The 19,891-nt window shown below is 36.4% G+C and overlaps 1 protein-coding gene across 1 annotated transcript in view; it reads right to left on the bottom strand.

Moving 5' to 3' along the window:
• Grxcr1 (glutaredoxin and cysteine rich domain containing 1) overlaps window positions 1-18,884 on the bottom strand; it is a 105,752-nt gene extending 86,868 nt beyond the window's left edge. Inside the window, exon 1 of the mRNA XM_076864015.2 lies at window positions 18,501-18,884. Within this exon, the coding sequence (XP_076720130.2) occupies window positions 18,501-18,884 (384 nt within the window). The remainder of the gene's footprint in view (window positions 1-18,500) is intronic.
• Window positions 18,885-19,891: the final 1,007 nt, after the last annotated feature.

The raw sequence follows: 19,891 nt of genomic DNA, 5'->3' as shown, positions 1-19,891 counted from the left end.
TCCAGGGACACTCTACCACAGGAATACATCCCCAACCATTCTATTTTTTACTTGGAGGCAAGGTTTCGCTAAACTGCTGAGGCTGGCCTTGAAATTGCTATCCTCCTGTATCAAACTCCAGAGTAGCTGGGATTATAGGCATGTGTTCCTATGCCCAGCTATAGTTTCTACTTCTAAGAAAGAATAACAGTGCTTGGTGGCTTCTTCAAGTTTTGTAATTCATTTATCAAGTGGTGTAGACGGTTGGTCATTTTGAGTAGGGCCCACAAAAAGAAGGGCTTGGCAACAGCTCCAGGCTGAAATAGGAGACTGGAGCTTGGGTCAACAACCCAGCAGATCTCATGTTCCTAGCTTTATCTGTGGTAGAGGAGGGCACCACGTGGAGTCTCTGTCCAGACTTAATAGAAAGGTCATAGAAGAAATTCCCAGGGTGCTGGATCAAGACCTTGCCATAAACAGGAGAAAACTTTACAGCATGTGAAAAGCAGCTTCTGGCAGGCCATGGGCTATGGAAGAAACTGAGTATCTACCCTAGCAAGTCATCAGAACTACCTATCAGTACCCATCCGTAAATGTATACTGCCACACTCACAAAGTCACAAGTCAGGCAGGCACAGCAGCAATTCATCGTCAAATGAAAGAGGTTTGTCTAAAATTGTGTTCAGGTGGATCAAAGACTCGAGTAAGCTACATAAACAAGAAGGAGTACAGCCTGGCCATGCACCATGCCATCTTGTCCTGCCATCTGAGAGCATGTTAGAAGAGCACTGTGAAGGTGCAGTTGATGCATTTTCTTGGAAGTGACACTCTAGGGGAAGATGGCATCATTCTTCAAGATGCAACTTATATCTAAACCAGTAGTTATCACAAGGTGCAATATTGCCAATAGCTAGAATTCATGATCCAATGGAAAGATGTAGGAATGGTCCCATTCTCCATCACCCCCAGTCACCTCCCTGAGGAACTGTGCTTTATATCCTTGCAACATCAGACATTTTTAGTGTAAATCCTTGAATCCAGAAGGGAGCTCTTTTTTTCCAAATAACGCAGTGAGTTCCACTAAACTTAAAGCTACAGTTGACATCTGGATACTTGAGGTTCATAGAACATTTAATTAGCTGGCATAAAAAGGAGTTCTATACTGGCAAAGGTAACTGACCCTGATTGTCATGAGGAGGCAGAACTACTGCTCTACATAACTACTGTTCTACATAAGGTTCAGGCAGATATATACTTGGCCTGTCTTGGAACTCACATGGGTTTAGATGTAAATGGACAATTTCAGCCCCCACTACCTGATAAAGGCATAGTGACCAGAGCTCATTCTGTAGGGACTGACAAGATAGGTCAACCAAATATGTAAGCTGCTGCAGCAAGTAGATGTGCTAACTAAAAGCAAGAGGGTCTAAAATGGATAGTAAAAGAAGGAGAAAATAAATACTGGTTATCACTTCAAGACCAATAGAAGTTTAGGAGCTATAATCTATCCCACTAACTCTCCCACTAACTCTTGCAAAGCTGTGTCTGGTTGTATTTACTTAATGAACGGAAGCAAAGAAGTCTGATAGTTCGAGAGGTGGACAGTAGTGGATGCCCCCAGACTCTTTTCACACTGCTGGCCAAGCCACTTCTCAGCTACTGTGAACATTGGCTACTGCTAAAAGCTCACAGCCAGTGGCTAATGACAGACTGACACAGGTATGAAAAATGGCATCCCAAGTCTCAAAGTGGGACCAATCAATACAGCAGTTTGTATTCCTGAACTTGTAGACTGAAGCTGGTCCCTAGCCAAAATCACTACCTTGCCTAACTCTCTTCCCTGCCCTAACCTGCTTCCCTTGCTCCCTCTCTTCTGAGATTGCTGTCTTAAGAAATCACTTTTCATATAAATTGAGTCTTAGGTTCTGCTTCTAAGAAACTCAATACAATGGAGATCTCTGGCACAAAGAAACAGGGAATATAACAGAAGTATTTTCAGAACAAAATGAAGGTCAAAATATTGGAGAACAGATGTCTTTTCATTCTCCTTTAAATTATCTGGACATGTTGTCAGTCTACATCATGTAAGTTGAGCTCATATTCACCTTGTAAATTTGCTATGAGGATTAAAGAAACAATGCTAAAAGAGAGGAACCTGAGATCATTTCTGTGACATGTAGGTTAATAGTCAAAAAAACTTGCTTTTATACTAACAATCTTCTTTATGAATTGTAATTCATTCTGCTGTCGTATATAACAAATTAAATTTAAAATAAATAAATAAATAATTTGAAAATAAAAAACAGCTTGTTTATGACCAGGAGGATCAGGGAAGCAGAGATGCATTGCTTCAAAGGCTTTCTGAGCACAGGTCTGTCCTGCTGTGCAGGCAGAGAGCTTTCTACCACTGTTGTCAAATGTGAAATGGGTTCCAAGCTACGGAGCTCCTGAAGCAACTGGCTTCTGAGGCTAGAATAAAAAGGAGGAGTTCAGGGATGAGCACTCTGACCATGTAGTTGTCATGCTTTGTATTTTTTAAATTTAATGTAGGTAAGCAGGGGAAAAATATAGATGTGCACAATTTAGGGGGAGTTCCTTTCTGTTTTAGATTGCTCTAGTTAGATCAAATGTAGCATGCACCTTTTAAAAATTTCCCTTCTAAACTAGATAGAACAGAGGACTATAGATAACTATAGATAAACAGATACCTAATATACTAACACTTTAATGTTGTGTGTGTGTGTGTGTGTGTGTATATATACACACACACACATATATATATTTGTGAAGTCAGGAAACAAAGAGCACCCTGTTTGTGACTAGCATGGCCCCAAGGATCCACCTCTTCCAGTCATGCCCCACCTCCCTACAGTTACCACCCATTCAAGTTAGGATAGACAGCTATGTAACAGCTCTTGAAATCTAATCATTTCATCTCTGAATATCCCTGCATTAATATAGGAGCTTTGCGGACGGCGGGGGGATATCTCATATCCAAACCATAGTACTTCTAATGCACTAATTAAAATAACAATAGTAATAATAGAAAGGAAATCAGTAGAGAAAGTGGATCAGGGGGTGGAGGAGTAATGGGAAAAGACAGGTACTAGGGAAAGAGTTTGATCAAACTATGTTATATGCATGTATGAATAAAGCATAATGACTTCCACTATTATGTAAAATTATGATACATCAACTTAAAAATTAAAAGAAAGAAAGAAAACATGAAAAGAATAGCCACGTGAAATGTAAGCTATATAATGTAAGTGAATGCATCTGGGAAGTTTCTGAAATTTTGTTTGTCTTTCAGACAAAAGATTACATTTACAAAAACTATTCACTTTTGCCACCTCTCTCTTTCGATTTTTGACTCTGGGCTGGCTTTAAGTTGTTGCAACTATTTGAATTCCCAAAAGGTATCACGAACAAGCCAAGGATGATGGAGCAGAACAGCAGGAAAAGCCTGTTCTTGATAAGCTGTTCTTTATCAGCTTATCAAGCCACCAAATAACCTGAGCATCTGCCTCTACTGAATGCCTTCATACATAATATAAGGCATCCCTATGTATTTTAAGCCATGTCTAGCAATACCCTCTGTGGTTTGTAGCAGAACACATCCCACAGAATATAATTAACTCCCTGGATTGTTATGAAAAGGCATTAAAAACCAACCCAGGTTATCACTGACAAAGAGACTGAGTCAGCCTCTACCCCAAGGGTGATTCGTGTTCCAGAGGAATACTCAGACACAAGGCACGTGGGTGTCTGGCTGAGCTCACAACTATGCAGCCAAGTACAGCACAGCCAGGCTGGCACACATTTGGCCAAGTAGACATGGGAGGTGAAAACTCAGTAATACAAGACAAAGACCCAGGTAGGGGCCAGAGCCAAGACAGGATCTCAAACAGAGGAAATTGGCCACACAAAACAGGTTTGTGAGGCAGGAGCTCTGCCAAGATTAGAGGCAACAGCAGAGATTTACCAAAGGGAAGTGAGTTCTGCCAAGAAAGTCTTCAGTACCATGAAGCCTTTTAAGGAGTGCCCAGACTTCTCACACAGCCTTATATCCACTAGCTGCTATAAGAGGGCAACAAGATCTCTGTAAGAGTCACAGAATTGGGTCAGATGTCCTGCCTCTATCCCCCAATAAGTTTCTGAGTACTTTTCATGTTTTACATTAACTATGTGTTTGTGTATTTCACAAGAACAACTTAAATTCCCTGAGGACAGCGATCATGCTTTATTCATCTTTGCATCCTCATGGTCCAGCAGAGGGTTTAGTGGTACCTGATTCACAATGTGTGGGGGAGACAGATAATAAAAATAATAGGATTTATTGAGTACATAGAATGTGCCAAGCATTCAGCAAAATGCTTAGCACACGATAGCTCATTTCTTTGATAGGAAATAGTCATTATCATTATCTACCCTTTACCAATGAAGAAATTGAAATTCATAGAAGTCTGTTTTCCTGGAAGAGACACTAGGAAAGAGCAGGCTCCATCTGAAACCAGGTCATCTCCATCCAGAGAAGAGTGTTCTTACTCATTAATGGAGGGAAAGGGAGCACATTAACCATTTTCTAGAGAATAGTGATATTTTATTTTCTTTCAAAGCAGAGCTTTGATTCCTAAAATCTTGGGTTTTATCTTGTTCCTGGGAATTATTGATAGTTTTCAAAAGCCTGGACATAAAGGCAATGAAGCTGGGAGTTCAAGAGTTGGAAGAATCAAGAGTTGGGCATCCTGGGAGAAGGCCGATGTTAAGGGCCCTGAAAGCTTTCTGAAGCCTGAGTGCAGCATTATGTGGCTTAGGGGCAGTGCCACAGGTGGATCCATGGACCAGGACCATCACTAATTTCTCTGATCCCTTATAAGTTTGTATATATTGCTATTTCACTGTGAGTGAGGAAAAGATCACCAATGATAACTAATAAAAAACTTGTGTTCACTCTCAAAAATAGGAGCCAACAACCACTTTAAATCTTTAAATTTTAACAGAAAGAAGGGGAAAGGAAAGGACTTTTATCAAGTAGGCAGCTACCTGATCTCCAGCACAGCTTTCAAGGAGTCTATTTCAGTTCTCAAGAGCTTCCACCACTAAGTCATTTCTTTGAAAGTATTAAGTTCCACCCCAAAACTCCTTCATAGAAATATACACACACTCCTGATGACATCAACTTGTAACTGAGTAACTGAGGCATTAAAGCACTGGCCTTAAAGTATGCTGAGGGAAGCACAAACTCAGAAGAAGAAAAATGTAAAGATACACACACACACACACACACACACACACACACACACACACATTCCAAATGCATGCATACATTCATATATTCCAAATTAGAGAAAGAGACCTGAAACTTGAAAATTAATCAAGGAAATCTATAAAGTTGTGTCCCAAATTTATATTATTTAGTTTAATTAGAAATGCATTATCCTCAATAAAGGAAGATTCGTTTGTATATGATATCCTTGCAGTAGATGTTCCAATACTTCTTTGATTTTAAAAATATGCATTTCTATATTACTACATCTGTTAATAAGTACTCATATAGTACTATTTTAGCCCAAATTCTTCTACTTCTTTCTTTGTATTACAAACAAAACTCCATGAGTTCTAGAACCCACAACCACCACCATTTGAGTATTGATTCAAATGACTCAACCTTGTTCTTACCATTAGAACAAGTTGTGTGTTCCCTAGAAATAATAGTTATCACCCTCAGATTATAGAAATTAGGATTGTCTTAGTCCGAATTCTATAACTATAACAGAATACCTAAGACAGGATAGTTTTACAATGAAAATAAATTTATTCAGGTTCATAGTTCTGGAGGCCGAGAAGTTCAGGAGTGGACAGCTAGATTTGGTGAGAGCTTCATGATGTTTCATAACATGGTGAAAGTTAGAAGGGGAGAGAGGGCATATAAGCACAAGAAAATCAAGGTAACCAGACTCCTGGGATAGATAACTCTTCCCAAGAGAAAGACATTAATCCATTCATGAGGGCTACAACCCCATCATGAAAATTCCTCCCACTAGGATGCATGTGCCCAGACACCCACATTGAGGAATTAAGATTTTAACACATAAACTTTTGGATGATATGCTAACCAAAGCATTGCTCCCCTGAACCCCGAAGCTCTTGTCTTTCTTACACTACACAAAACATTCATTCCATTTCAATAATCCTAAATTCCTAACTAATTCCAGCATCAATTCAAAAGTCCAAAGTCTCATCTGAGACTCGGGCAAATTCCTTCCAGCTGCAAGCCTACAAAATCAAGTCAAATTGTCTACTTCCAAGATACAACAGTGGAACAGATAGAAGACTGACACTCCCGTTCTGAAAAGGGGTGACAGGTATAAAAGAGTAACAGACCCGATTAAGTCCAAAACCCAAGGGCAAACCTTAAGTCTTACAGCTGGAGCTTAATCTTTTGTTCTATGTGATGCTTCCTGGGAACATGGGGGCAGTCACATACCTGGGTTTTGCTGGGCTCAGTTCCTGCCTCCACTCTACTAGATTAGCACATCTATAGCATTCCAAGGTGGGAATTGAACCATGCCTATATCTTTAGTTCTAGAGTCTTAAGGAAGGACCCCATTCCCATGGTTCTACTAGTCATTTCCCTGGTAGAAATCTCTATGGCAGCTAGGCCTACAGTTGTTATATAATATCCTTAGAAATTTACAGGGAGGAAATTATGTCTCTCGAGCTTTTGCATTCTGTACGTCTGCAGAATCAGTACCACATGGATACTGCCAAAACTTCAGTTTGCGCCCTCCAGAGTGACAGCCCAAGCCACATCTGTGGCTGCTTGGGCCATGGCTGGGACCAACCACTGCTACATCTAGATTCAGGGAACAGAATCCTGAGGTCCCTGAGCAGTAGTGACTATATGGAGAGTACTCTGAAAGTACTCTGCCCTGCAAGAGCACTGGGGATATAATGGGAGGGGCAGCCTGGAAGATCTCTGAATACCTTCTGGGTCATTTCCCATTGTCTTGATGGTTATCACCTACTTCTATTCATGTTTCTCTCTTTAGTAACATTATTTTCAGCCTTAGACTTGTTTTGTTCTCTTGAATACTATTTTCATTCTTCATATGGACAGGCTGTGAATTTTCCAAATTTTACTTTCTGCTTCCCTTTTAATTATAAATCATGCCTTAGAATAATTCATTTACTCTCTTATCTCACTGTATGGAGTAAAAAGGAACCACACAGTTCTTTAAGGACTTTGCTAATTAGAAATTATTCTGCCAAGTGTCCTACTTTATCACTCTTAAGCTCTGCTTCCCATGAAGCCCTCAGGCAAGGGCGCAGGCCACACAAGCTCTTTGAAACTTTACATGGATGAACTTTATGCCAGTTCCAATAACATATATTTCATTTCCATCTAAGACCTTATCAAAATGGCCTTAACTGTCCATATTTCATCTGTTTTCTGATCATGACCAATAAGTGGTTCCAGACTTTTTTAGTCTTTTTCCTTCTTCAGAGCCCTCACCAGAATTGCTGTTAAAAGTTTCATTCATGACTTTCTAGGCTTTTTCTAGCATTCACTTAAAAACTCTTCCTTCCTTTACCCACTACCCAGTTCCAAAACCACTTTTCCATTTTCAGATGTTTGTTTGTATAGCAATAGCCCCTTTTCGTAGTATCTTTTTCTAAAAAAGAAAATAAGATAAAAAATCTTATTCCATTGTCTGTTGCTATAACAGAATACTTGAAAATGGGTACTTTATAAAGGAAATGAGTTTATTTAATCATATGGTTCTAGAGCCTGAATAGTCCCAAGATTAGGTGGCCATATGGCTGTATCATGTGAGGTCCTTGTTCTGCTTCATTACATGGTGGAAGATGTAAGGGAAAAGAATTCACATGCATGCAAGAGAAAAGCAGGCTGAATCCTGTAATTAATAACCCATCCCATGAGAAAGGAATTAATCCATTCAGGAGAGCTCTGTCCCCATGATTCAAAAACCCTGATTAGGCCACATCTCCTAACACTGCCATGTAAGTACAAGAACTGCAAGGGACACATTCAAATCATAGCAAGGGTTCGTGAGCCTTTAGGACAAATGATTCCCATTCTGAACAAAGTTTCTGGCATGGTATGTGTATGTAATGTATAAGAATCATACTTAAAGAAAAGGGGAAACCAGCAGAGTCCTCTAAGGCTGATACAGTGTGTCACAACGATTTTCACATCAATCATCTTTCTTCTCTTTACCTAAAACAACTAGTTTAAATTTGTGGATTTCTAGTAGTCACTAAAAATCATTTATCTCTTCATTAAAAATTTTAATTTTCTTTAAATTTATTCATTTTTACTCACCTAGTATTTATTTTTCCACATTAGTAATTTGCCATAATAAAAACTGTGTTCCATTGACTCAATAATGTACTAAGACACAGGTATGCACAAGATGGGAATCCCAAAAGATTGTAACGACCTGGATTACACAATAAAATTAATTTTGTCCCAAAGTAGAGTCCTATACGTAGAGAAAATGACAAAACAATTATATGAAATAAAAAATAGGTGTTTTATGTAAGTTTTGACTCATGAACCATATCACCAAGAAAAGATATTCAAATAAGTTACAAACCAACATCACTTTAGCATGAGGTAGTTACCAGAAATATTAATTTAATCTTAAACTATATTAATAGATATGGATAGCAAATGGACTTTACTCTTTGCTGCTATGATCAGTTCCAGTACATTCACTATCCAGAAGACAGTGAGAAGACTTGATTCTTTCCTGTCCAATCTTTTGCCCTGAGAAATCCCCACCAAAGCCTAGATAAAACCTTGACAGAGACATTGAAGAAAAGATTTAGGCATATGATGAATGAGTGGCCCAACCTCTGAAGTCAAATACGCCAATAATTACCATTGAAGTATGTTTTGTGCTCTTGCTATCTGCATAACTTGGAGCAAGCTATTCAGTATCTTGAAGTGTGCAGTTAGTTTGTTTCTGCTACTTAGCAAACTACCCAAACTGAACAAAATAAAACATTAAGCATTTATTGTTCACTCATGAGTCTGAAGATTGGTTAGCAGTTGGTTGACCTGTGCTGAGCTCTGTGAGACTTAGCTTCAAACTGTCATTTGGATACAGGTCTATTCTTTGTCTTTCATGCTTCTGGGATGAGTAGGCCTCCCATGGCATATCTTTTTCATGCTAATGAAAGAGGAAAAGGGGGCATGTCTAACCATGCATGTTCACTTCAAGCCTCTGTTTGTGCCATATCTATTATCATCTCATCAGCCAAAGGAAGTTATGAAGCCAAGACTATGTCAAAGGTTGTAGAAGTACATTATGTTCACAGATGATCTTAGCAAAGGTGTGTCAATGTATAAAACCACAAGAGAGGAATCAAGAAAATCATTTACAGGCAAATTTGTGAGATAATGAATTATTTAAAAAATAAAATTGACAAAAGAGTTCTCAAACCTTAATTGAGTATGTTTGTGCATGTAAATAGAATTCCTTTAAAAATTTACACATGACATTTTATTCAGTTCAAGATTTTATAAATCCCTTTTAGGCAATAATGATTGAGGAACTGATATATTTATATAGTGTATCTGTTTATAAAGTATGAAATGTTTATATTAATTTTATGCAAAATTGAAATACCGAGCTTCAGAGAAAATATCAAACTGTCAGCATGCACAAGCTACTGAAAGGAGGTTTGTCTTGTCCTGCTCTTAAGTTTTGTTGCTTTTTTTTAAAGTTTGGAAACAAATGTAGAGTCTTCAAGTTCATTGATTCTTTCTTCTGCTTTATCAAGTCTGCTGTTGAAACCTGCTGTTGAATTTGTCAGTTCAGTTATTGTATTCCTTATCTCTAGGATTTTTATTTGGAATTTTCTAATTTCTATTTCTTTATCAAATGTCTCATGCCGTGCACGAATTGTTTCCCCAAATTCATTTAATTTTCTATCTGTAATTTCTTGTAATTCTCTGAACTTCTTTAGGAGGATTATTCTGAATTCTTTGTCTGTCATTTCGTAAATCTCTTTTTCTTCTGGGTCCATCTCTGGAGCTTCTTTAGATTCTTTTGGTGGTATCATATTCCTTTGAGTTTTCATGATTCTTGTGTCCTTATGTTGATGCCTGCACATTTGATGAGATGCTGACCCCGTCCAGTATTTGCAGGTGTTCTTTGGTGGTGACAGACCTTTACTAGTTAGTCTAGCCTGGGATTCTGGATGGGCCGGCTGGTTGCAACCCCAAACATGTGAAAGTATCCAATCAGAAGAGAAAAAAAAAGAATAAAAAGGAATGAAGAAAGATCAGGGGATTCATGGGATAGTATCTAAAGAGCAAACATACAAGTCATTAGAATTCAAAAATGAATAGAGAAGAAGAAGTAAGAAGCTTAGTTAAAGAAATAATATCAGAAACTTTCCAAACCTAGAGAAAATACAAAACCCAGGTGCAGGAAAGTAAAAAGACACCAATCATAACTAGTCCACCAGAAATCTTATCATAATCAAACTGCCAAAGATCAAGAGCTGGTCGTGAAAGCAGCAAGAGAAAAGAGGCAGGGCTGGGGTTGTGGCTCAGCAGTAGAGTGCTTGCCTAGCACATGTGAGGCCCTGGGTTGGATCCTGAGCACCACATATAAACAAATAAATAAAATAAAGGTATTGTGTCCAACTACAACTAAAAAATAAAATATTTTTAAAAAGAAGAAAATAAAAGAGACAAATAATATATGGGAAAATTCAATATGCCTAGCCAGCAGATTTCTCAGCAGAAATCTTACAGAGGTCAAGAGGGAGCAAAAGAGTATAATCAAAGTGCTGAAGGAAAAAACAAAAATATGTCAACTAAGAATACTGTACCCAGAAAAGCTGTCATTCAGATTTAAATAAAAGATAAAGACTGTCAGATAAACAAAAACTGAAGGAGTTCTTCACCACCAGCCCTATCTCATAAAAAAATCCTATAGGGAGTTTCTCAAGCTGAAAGAAAAGTTGGTGATGGGTAACATGAAATAACCCATAAGTGTAAAACTCACCAGTTAAAGTGCTCAAGCTTCAGAGTCCTATAATATTGTAATAGTGGTATAAAAATCACTTATAAATCTATTATGAAGGTCAAAAGGAAAACTACTAAAAAAATTAACAAAAATCATTTGTTAAAGGATATGCAATATTAAAAATTGTAAATTATGACATTAGAATTCAAAATGTGTGGGAAGCAGTGTAATAAAAGCATGGAGGTTTTTTATTTTTATTTTTTAAATCAAAGTTTCTATTGGCTTAAAATACCCAGCTTGAAAGCCTCATAGTAACCACAAACCAAAATCTTATAATAGATACACTAAAAAGAAATAGATAATGAATGAAAACATGCTGTTAGGGAAAATCATTTAATCACAAAGACAGTAAGAAAGAGAACATACAAGCAACCAGAAAACAATGAACAAAAAGTTATTATCTATGAATAATTACATTGAATATAAGTGGATTAAATTCTCCATTCAAAAGACAAAAAGTGGCTAAAAAGACTAAAATACAAGACCTAACCTCCTACTGTGTACCTGTAAGGACATACATAGACTGGAAGTAAAGGAATGGAAAAAGATATTTCATGCAAATGGAAAACAAAAGACAGCAGCAGTAGCTATACTTATATCAGATAAATATGGGCTTTAAGACAAAAACTGTAAAAAGAGACAAAGAAGATCAATATAATAATAAAGGGGTCAATTCAGACCGAGGCTCTGACCACTGTAAAAATATACATGAACACAATATTTGAACACCTAAAAATATAAAACGAATGTTCACAGATTAAGGACAATATACATTGTAATGTAATAGTGGTAGAAGACTTCCACATACTATTTTCAGAAATGAACAGATCATTCAGACAGAAACTCAACAAGAAAACATAAGAGTTAATCCTCACTGTACACCAAATGAAACTTCCAGACAATTCAGAACTTTTCATCCAATGGGTACAGGTACACATTCTTCTCAACTAACACATATGGGACATTCTCCAGGCGATAAATGGATAAAGAAAATGTGGGGTCTGTGTGCAATGGAATACTATTCAGCCAAATAAAGAAATAAATCTTGTCATTAACAATGACATAGTTGAACCTGAAGACTATTAAGTGAAATTAAATCAGGCAGGGAAAGACAAATACCACATGATGCCATTCCTACATGAAATATAAAGAATTGTTCTCCTAAAGGAGAGAGTAGAACACAGTTATGAGACACATGAGTGATCAGTAGGGATGGAAGGATAGAGAAATATTGATAAATGAATATAGAATTATAGTTAGATAGGGAGATTATCTTCTAAATGGCCAAAATAGGCAAGTAAATGGAGACAGAAAGTACTTAAGTGATTGTGTCAGACCTGGGGGAGTTTGTAAGAAGAGGATAAGAGGGGAGAAGGAAGACATGGGAAATGACTAGAAATGGTTATGGAGTTTCTTTGTTGAATGATTAAATTGTTCTCAAATTGATTGTGATGAGGGTTACATAATTCTATAAAGATTAAAAACCACTAGATTTTATACTTTAAATGGAAAAATTGAATGATATATGAAGTATGTCTTAATAAAGCTGTTCTTCAATTAAATAAAGTTTGAAAATACCAGGTGTTAATTTCCTAATTATGTGGTAACCACAGGCTGCCCAAAGATTTCGTTAGGTGGTTGCAAGTCAGCTGGTGGAATCCATGGGTTTGTTCAGCATGTCATTCTGAAGTTAGAGTTCAGTCTCATAAGCTTAAACTCCGGCAATTAAAACCAAGGTTGCACAAATTAAAATACCATGATGATACCGAACTCTGATAGATAAGGAAGAATGAAAGATATCCAATTTAGATATTCATTGAGCTAAAGAGAAAAGGTTTTCATAGAACTTGAGTAAGTCAGTGCTCATAGTAAATCACTGTTTTAGACTTCTAGAGACTGATAGGATCAAGATAAGAGTCATTAATACTACAGATTGCCCTTCAGTTCCTGATGTTTGAGATAGAACTAAGTTAGGAAAAAAGCAAGAGAAAACTAAAGAAAAAAATTCAATTAAATGATGGGCTAAGCAAAGAGAAAATTTAAAACAGTGGAGAAATAAAGAATGAGTAGCAGAGTCTGTTACATCAACAAGAAAACAGATGGAAAAACAAAGTCAAGATGGAAAGCAAAGTCAAGTTCATATCTAAATTCTTTTCAGAAGTTGCTTTCTACAGCCATTTACAACACACTCCTGAATATTTCTGCAAAAGGCAGAAATAGAATTAATTTCTCACATTACCTAACAGTGTCTGCTCCATAGTAGAGATGCAATAAATGGTTGTTTAAAAAATGATTGAAGAAACACTGAGGAATGGAATGGAGCCAGATGGCAACAATTCACCATGAAAACTCTAGCCCGTCCTCATATAGGAATCTCTAAATGCAAAAGGAATAGAACAAAGGGAAATAACCACTAGGTGAATATCACTAATTTCACTAACAACGACAACAACAACAACAACAAAGACATTTGCTTATATCCTACTCAGCATCTATGATTAATGCTGTGACCAAGAGTTGCAAAAGGCTGATGTATGGAAGAGGATAACAGGACTCTTAAGGTCTGTCAGTTTATAATTCTCTTTTGGTATAAATAATTGTGTTAACATGTCTTTGGCATTCTTTCTTTCCTAATTTTTGGATAACAAGTCACCTGATTTCTTAGTGTGACTTTTTGGGCCATTTCTAATTGTACCAAAAATTTTAGAGTTTCTGAAAGCTCAAAAGACAATATTTTCATCTTGACAAAAAAAAATCACCTAAGAATTTCTCTGGTAAATGCTATTTGAAATTCTACAATTTAATATTTACACAGAGAAGAAGTTCAAATTATAAATAATTTATTAATAATAATACTACCTCTTGGTTGCTGTGAGGAATAAATGGGTCAATGCACATAATAATGTGAACAGTGCCTGGCATCCAGGAAGTACCTAGTTGAAGCTTAATATTATTGTTGTTGTTTTTATACAGTGATCCAAAGAGTCACCTTCTTCTCACTGGAATATTATTCAATTACCAGAGCTAGCTTTGGTGAATTAGAGATGGATAAGAAATACTGCCAGAAACTTCTGTTAATATCATCTATGCTGAGTCAGTGGACAAGGCTGAGCAACAGTACTGCTTTAAGTAACCAACTCATCCTCTTCCAGTGCTAACTAACCTCATGAGGATCTAACAAAATGATGAAGAGAAATAATGGCTTCTGATAAATTTTTTAAAATACTATTTAAAAGTGAATAGAAGCTTGTATATCTTCTGAAAAAACTTTGCCAGATGAAGATCAAATGTGAAACAAATGATATATTTTAAAACATGCCAACCAAATGTTGAAATTTAAGAATACCAGATTTTATCATAACATGATGTAGTCAGATAAATATTCATATTTGTCATGATAACATTTAAAACAGCAAATGTGAGACATTTTGCATTTGTTATGTTTTTTAAACTGTCAAAGTATCCAAAATTAGAGTTCTTGAATTAGTAGCTTTTATTTCTGATAGTTATCAAAAAATGGGCATTATAATAATTTTGCTGTTTATTTCACAAAATTTTGGATACAATTAGGTAAAATAATGTATGTGAAAGCCCATGAAAAATGCAAATTATCTGGCAAACATGTTATTATTTTAATTTTATTTATCTTGAAAGAATACTTATACATGCAACTACACTAGCCAGACATATGCATGTATATGCACAGACAGAAGCTGTACGTCTAAGTTCTAGAAAGGACCTGCCAAAAATATAGTATGTGTTATAATTATTTTCCCTCTTTGGATTTATTTTTCTCTAATACGGTAATTTTAAATTTGGAAGTGAGAAAATTTAAATTATGGAACTTACAGTAGAAGATTCTAACAGACTACCCATGTAGTTTAATGATAAGGTCAAGAAAAGATTACTATTCAAAATTTAATCCTATAAAAATAATATAACAAAAATAAATTACCTTAATTATCTGCATCATTGAGCCACCCTAAGAAATATTAGGAATCTAAGAGCAAGGTGCATCTCACATTCAATCATGCAAACTGGGTAATGAGATCTATGAACTATACAATGGTTTTCTAATTTGTTTTGCATGAGGTAACAAGAGACTGATTTTAAGGAGAAAATAACTTTTTTTCTAAAATTTTCTGGTAATCAAGTGTAAAATCTATCCAGATAGAAACATCCTAAGAGTAAAATTTCTTCAAAAGTACTAAAACAGAGAACTTATATTGGAGTCTACTGGTAAAATTTCTGGACCTGTTCCCAAATCAACTAATTGATAAAATAGGATATTAATAGGAAACATGACTGTCATCCTTGGCTCAGAAAAGGTTCTTCTAGTGATTTAACCTTATCCAAAGAACAAATCAGATCAATACGTATCTTCTTCATTTTCCTTATTAAAAATTAAAGACATAAGGAATATTTAGGAATTTTTGTTTTACTCTAGAAAACTGGTTGGATTTTCTTTTTATGCTTTAGATCAATAATTTTCAAACTGTAGTATATATAAGAACAACCTTAAAAGTTTCTAATAAATGCATATTTCCAGATCACAAATAGATTCTAGGTTTTCATATTTCCAAATTAGCCTTTCCTGGGCTTTGTATTCATGATATCTCTGGGAGATATGGAAAATTCAACCACATCTGAAGAGTTATAATGGAGTGACTCACCAACAAACTGCCCTCCACAAATTTCACTTGAGCAGTCAGGTGACCATTCTGTTTGCCTCCTGGTTCCACTGCTACCCTTAAAGACCTCAACTGATATTGTGCATCCTCACTTACTCAAGATTCTATAGGGTAAATTAACTGACAAAACAGAAATTAGCTCTGATATCCTTTTTATATACAGTTTTATAATTAAGTACTGCTGAAAAGTAAAGACACTTTAAAACAAATCATTTTGATGATTATTGTCTGCACCGTTGAATTTTTTTGCAAGACACATGCCAGTATTTTATGAAATAGGAATTGCAGAGTGGGAAACTAACAGCAAGGAAGAAAAGTGACTTTCAGGGTCTTTGAAAGATTTTATTTATGTTGTTTCCTCTCAAGTTTCTAGTGGAGTGCTTTAAGACATTATACCTTAAAAACGGAAGAAAAGTCTGACTCTTTGTCAATCACAGTTCCTTTTCAATAAAATTGGCCATCCATTGAATCCCTAACCAGACATCCAAGATACCAACTGCTCACTTTTTCTTCCTGGAGGGAAACTGTTAAGTTACAGTTACATGAGGTCAAGTTTGGTGCTTATTTTGCAAGTGATATGGAAAATATAAAGAGATCCAAAGAAAGAGTTGTAACTGGTAGTGTGTATGGGAATAATTGAATGGTAGCTTCAGCTATTACTGCTGCATAATAAGATATCTGTGGAAAACTACTCAGTCATCCTAAGACAAATGCTTAGGACAAGGATTAGCCCCTTATTACACGTACGTCCCTTAGCAAGTGGCAAACATTCAAATCTGCTCTCTACATAATTGTGTAGGTTATATCGTACAAGTCAAAGCATGCTGTTCACACAGACAATTATCTGAATGGAGCCCTTTGAATAATGCCACTGGCAACCCCAATTAATTTATTTTTTGTCCTAGAGAGATCAGAGAACATTTACTTGATGATGGTGGTGGTGGTGGTAGTGGAGGGTGATGAAAGTAAAGACAATAACCAAAATCTGTGATTACCTATAACATGCTGGCTGATTTACCCATGATATTAAGAAAGAAGGATCACATATAAGAAAAAAACTGATCAAATATCAAAGACTTTGAGGGACCTCTGTGTGTAACCATTGCTACCCTTTTCAAGCCATGGGTAAGTGGAATTATGTTAAATTGTTAGAAAAAGTTTCATTGGATTTGTTCTCATAAAATGGTGACAGAATTATGAATAGAAAATGTGTAATACTCTAATCTAATCTGATATTAGAATTTTGACTTTAAAATTTCCTTCATTTTTTATTTGTGAATTTATAGCACTATCAAGGTAAATGCATAGGGAGAAGATTAGGGGTTTTTTCTCTTGCAGGTTCTGAAGACTTAAGATATTTATTCACAAATCATAATTTGGGGGGAGAGTTGAAAACACAAATTCAAATCAAAGTACTAAAAGTGGTAAAACAGGTTTATAAACAACCCTCCAAATCATAAAGCAACTCAAATAATAAGGAACTAAATTAATTGCAATGAATGCAAACATTTTAAAACTCAATTGTACAAAGATTCCTAGTTTACACATTGACAGTAACAATTTTTACTTTAGGTGAAGCTCATTCCACTGAGATTCTCATGTCTAGAAGTCTCTATAAGATCATCCTCAACCTAATAAAAGAGTCATCAGTTTCTGATTGTTGTCCCCCATACCTACCCCTTCTATAAAATCCTTCATGGGTAAGTTTTATTAAAAAAAAAAAACTCTTTAGTCTTAACTGCTTTTTTCCTTTCATTAAAACTTAAATTTGCTTTTAAATCTTGATGATTTGATCTTTTCAAATACTTCCTTTGAAATAAAACATATATGAGTATCTTTTATTGAAATTCTTTCCCCCAACCACTCCTGCATCTCTATAATGTAGAGGCATTGAATAATTTATCACAAGAGATTGTTTCATTCGAATACTGAGAATCATATAATACAGAATTGCAATGAAGATTATTGGTTTGCTACCTTAATGTTAGTGATTATAAATTCCATTGCTAAAATAATTATGTCTGTTATTAAGAAAAAAATATTTTTCCAATGCTCCCAGGCAATTTAAAGCACTTATCATTAGATCATTGTCAATGATGTTAGGATCTGAATGATACAGCCCTATATTAGTTGGAGGGGTGGGCCACATTTTAAGGACCATTTTTTTGGCTAGAAAGTCAGGATTTTAGTCTGTACACTCATAGAGGAATAGAATTTTCAAATGCTGCTCCAGAGTTATGATAGGCAAATAACAAAGAAATGGACCTCAGATAAAACCTGCAACTTCCTCTGGAAAGGGAAGAAGTCACAGCCTTTACATCTTTGTGACATTCCCACTGAATCCAATCCCACTGAATGCAAGCAGTCAACATTTTCATCACAGATGATGGCAAATGGTACCCTGATGATTTAAGAATAATAATCCAAGAAGAAATCAATTTCTAAGCTTTATGAAATGTTTTGAACACTAGAGTCTGTCTCCTTTCTTGCCTGAGAAGTAAAGATGCAGTTTTAGTCCTTACACTGGTAGAAAAGCTCTTCTACATGTTAGAAACATGGCTTTGAGACGTCAGTCTGGTTGCCAAGAATAATGACCCTGTTTTTAATCAGTGGCTGTTGAGACAATGTCTTACATGGGGAGTGTCTCTGAAGTATGGAGGAGTCATGAATAAGAGAGGCTTGCTTTAAACTGCAGAGCTGAGAGGTGTTCAGATGGCCAGTTAGGAACAAAGCTCAGGAGGAGGAAAGTGTCATGACTTACCTGTAATACTTTGGTCAAATTGTTAAATAGAGCTTGGCCAGCACTCACTTTGTATTTGACGCCTCTCACTGTGCCATTTTTGCTTAAAATGTTGACTCTTCTTGTACCAAAACCCTTCTCACTGGCAGCCCTCGCCAGCACCAGCAAGTTATCCTGATCATTCTCTTGCTCATCACCTTCCGATCCAATGTGGCCATTGTGCTGTCCATCAGAATCACTTAGTCCATCTATCCCACAAATACTGGCACATTCAGAATCCAGAGAGCCGGATGGTTGTCCATCATCATAAACCTCCTTCAGAACTCGTCCACTGTGAGATGATGCGATCCGAAACCGGACTCTCCGTGGCCTGTCACTTTCTGGCTTCATCTCCCTTTTCAGCATGGTCGCCTCCACCCACATGAACAGTTTACATCATTTTGAACCCATTGTTAATGCACTAGTTCATTGCCACAGCAATGTCAGAGCTGAAACCTAGTGACAGCAGCAGTGTCAGAGCTGAAAACCTAGTGACAGCAGCACTCCTACAAAACTAACACTGAAAGGAAAGAAGAGTCCCAAGAACATACAGGGCATCTCTGCTCTTAATAATAAATGTGTGTGTGTGTGTGTGCTATGGTTACCTTTAAACTAAAACCTGCAAAATGATCCTGGCCTTTAAATATTAAATGACCATGGTGGACTCCTTAACAGGACAAGTGCAAGGAAGTGGCATGCAATAAAACAGAAAGTAAATTTAAGGAAAGGAAATGAAGGACAAACTTTGAAGCCCATGGTAAGTGTTGAAAAAAAAAAATCTTAGCAGCAGAAAAAATTCTAAAGTTTAATGTCCAAAGAGTAAAAGTCAGAGATAAAAAGTGGAATCCAAGGTGTGGAATAGGAGGTGTCATCATCTTCTTCCAATGCTAATTTCTTTTTTCACTTTCAGCAGGTGACCTTTGAGAAGGGCAGTGAATCTGTTCCATGATTTCATAGAGCTAGCGATATTAATGCTTATTAAATAACCAGTGACTTCATCTACACTGTATAAGATGAATTTTCAAACTACATTTCCATTTTGCTCAAGAAATCTTTATAATAGGCTGTGAGAAGAGATAAATTTGGGTTAGTCGTGCTTCTACTTCTGCTAGTTGAAAGTGTTGTTCTCTGCAAGAGGGAAGCTTTTGAAAAAAAAACATGGAGCAGTAAGGGAAGAATGGAAAATCCCCCAAGCCAGCCAGATCAGCCAAAGCAATCCAAGTGATCAGCAATGATAGCTACTACCTCCAAACCATCCATGCATAGAGAAGAGAAGGGGCCTCTGGGTCAGGCTCAGTGTATGTTCTTACCACTTTGTTGAAGTTATGAAGGCACATTGAAATGTGTTACACAGTGAGGGTGCCAAGCCATCT

Source organism: Callospermophilus lateralis, chromosome 8, assembly GCF_048772815.1.
Source record: "Callospermophilus lateralis isolate mCalLat2 chromosome 8, mCalLat2.hap1, whole genome shotgun sequence".
Taxonomy (NCBI): domain Eukaryota; kingdom Metazoa; phylum Chordata; class Mammalia; order Rodentia; family Sciuridae; genus Callospermophilus; species Callospermophilus lateralis.
Note: the sequence above shows the minus strand (reverse complement) of the source record. Positions and strands in the feature narration are given on the sequence as shown.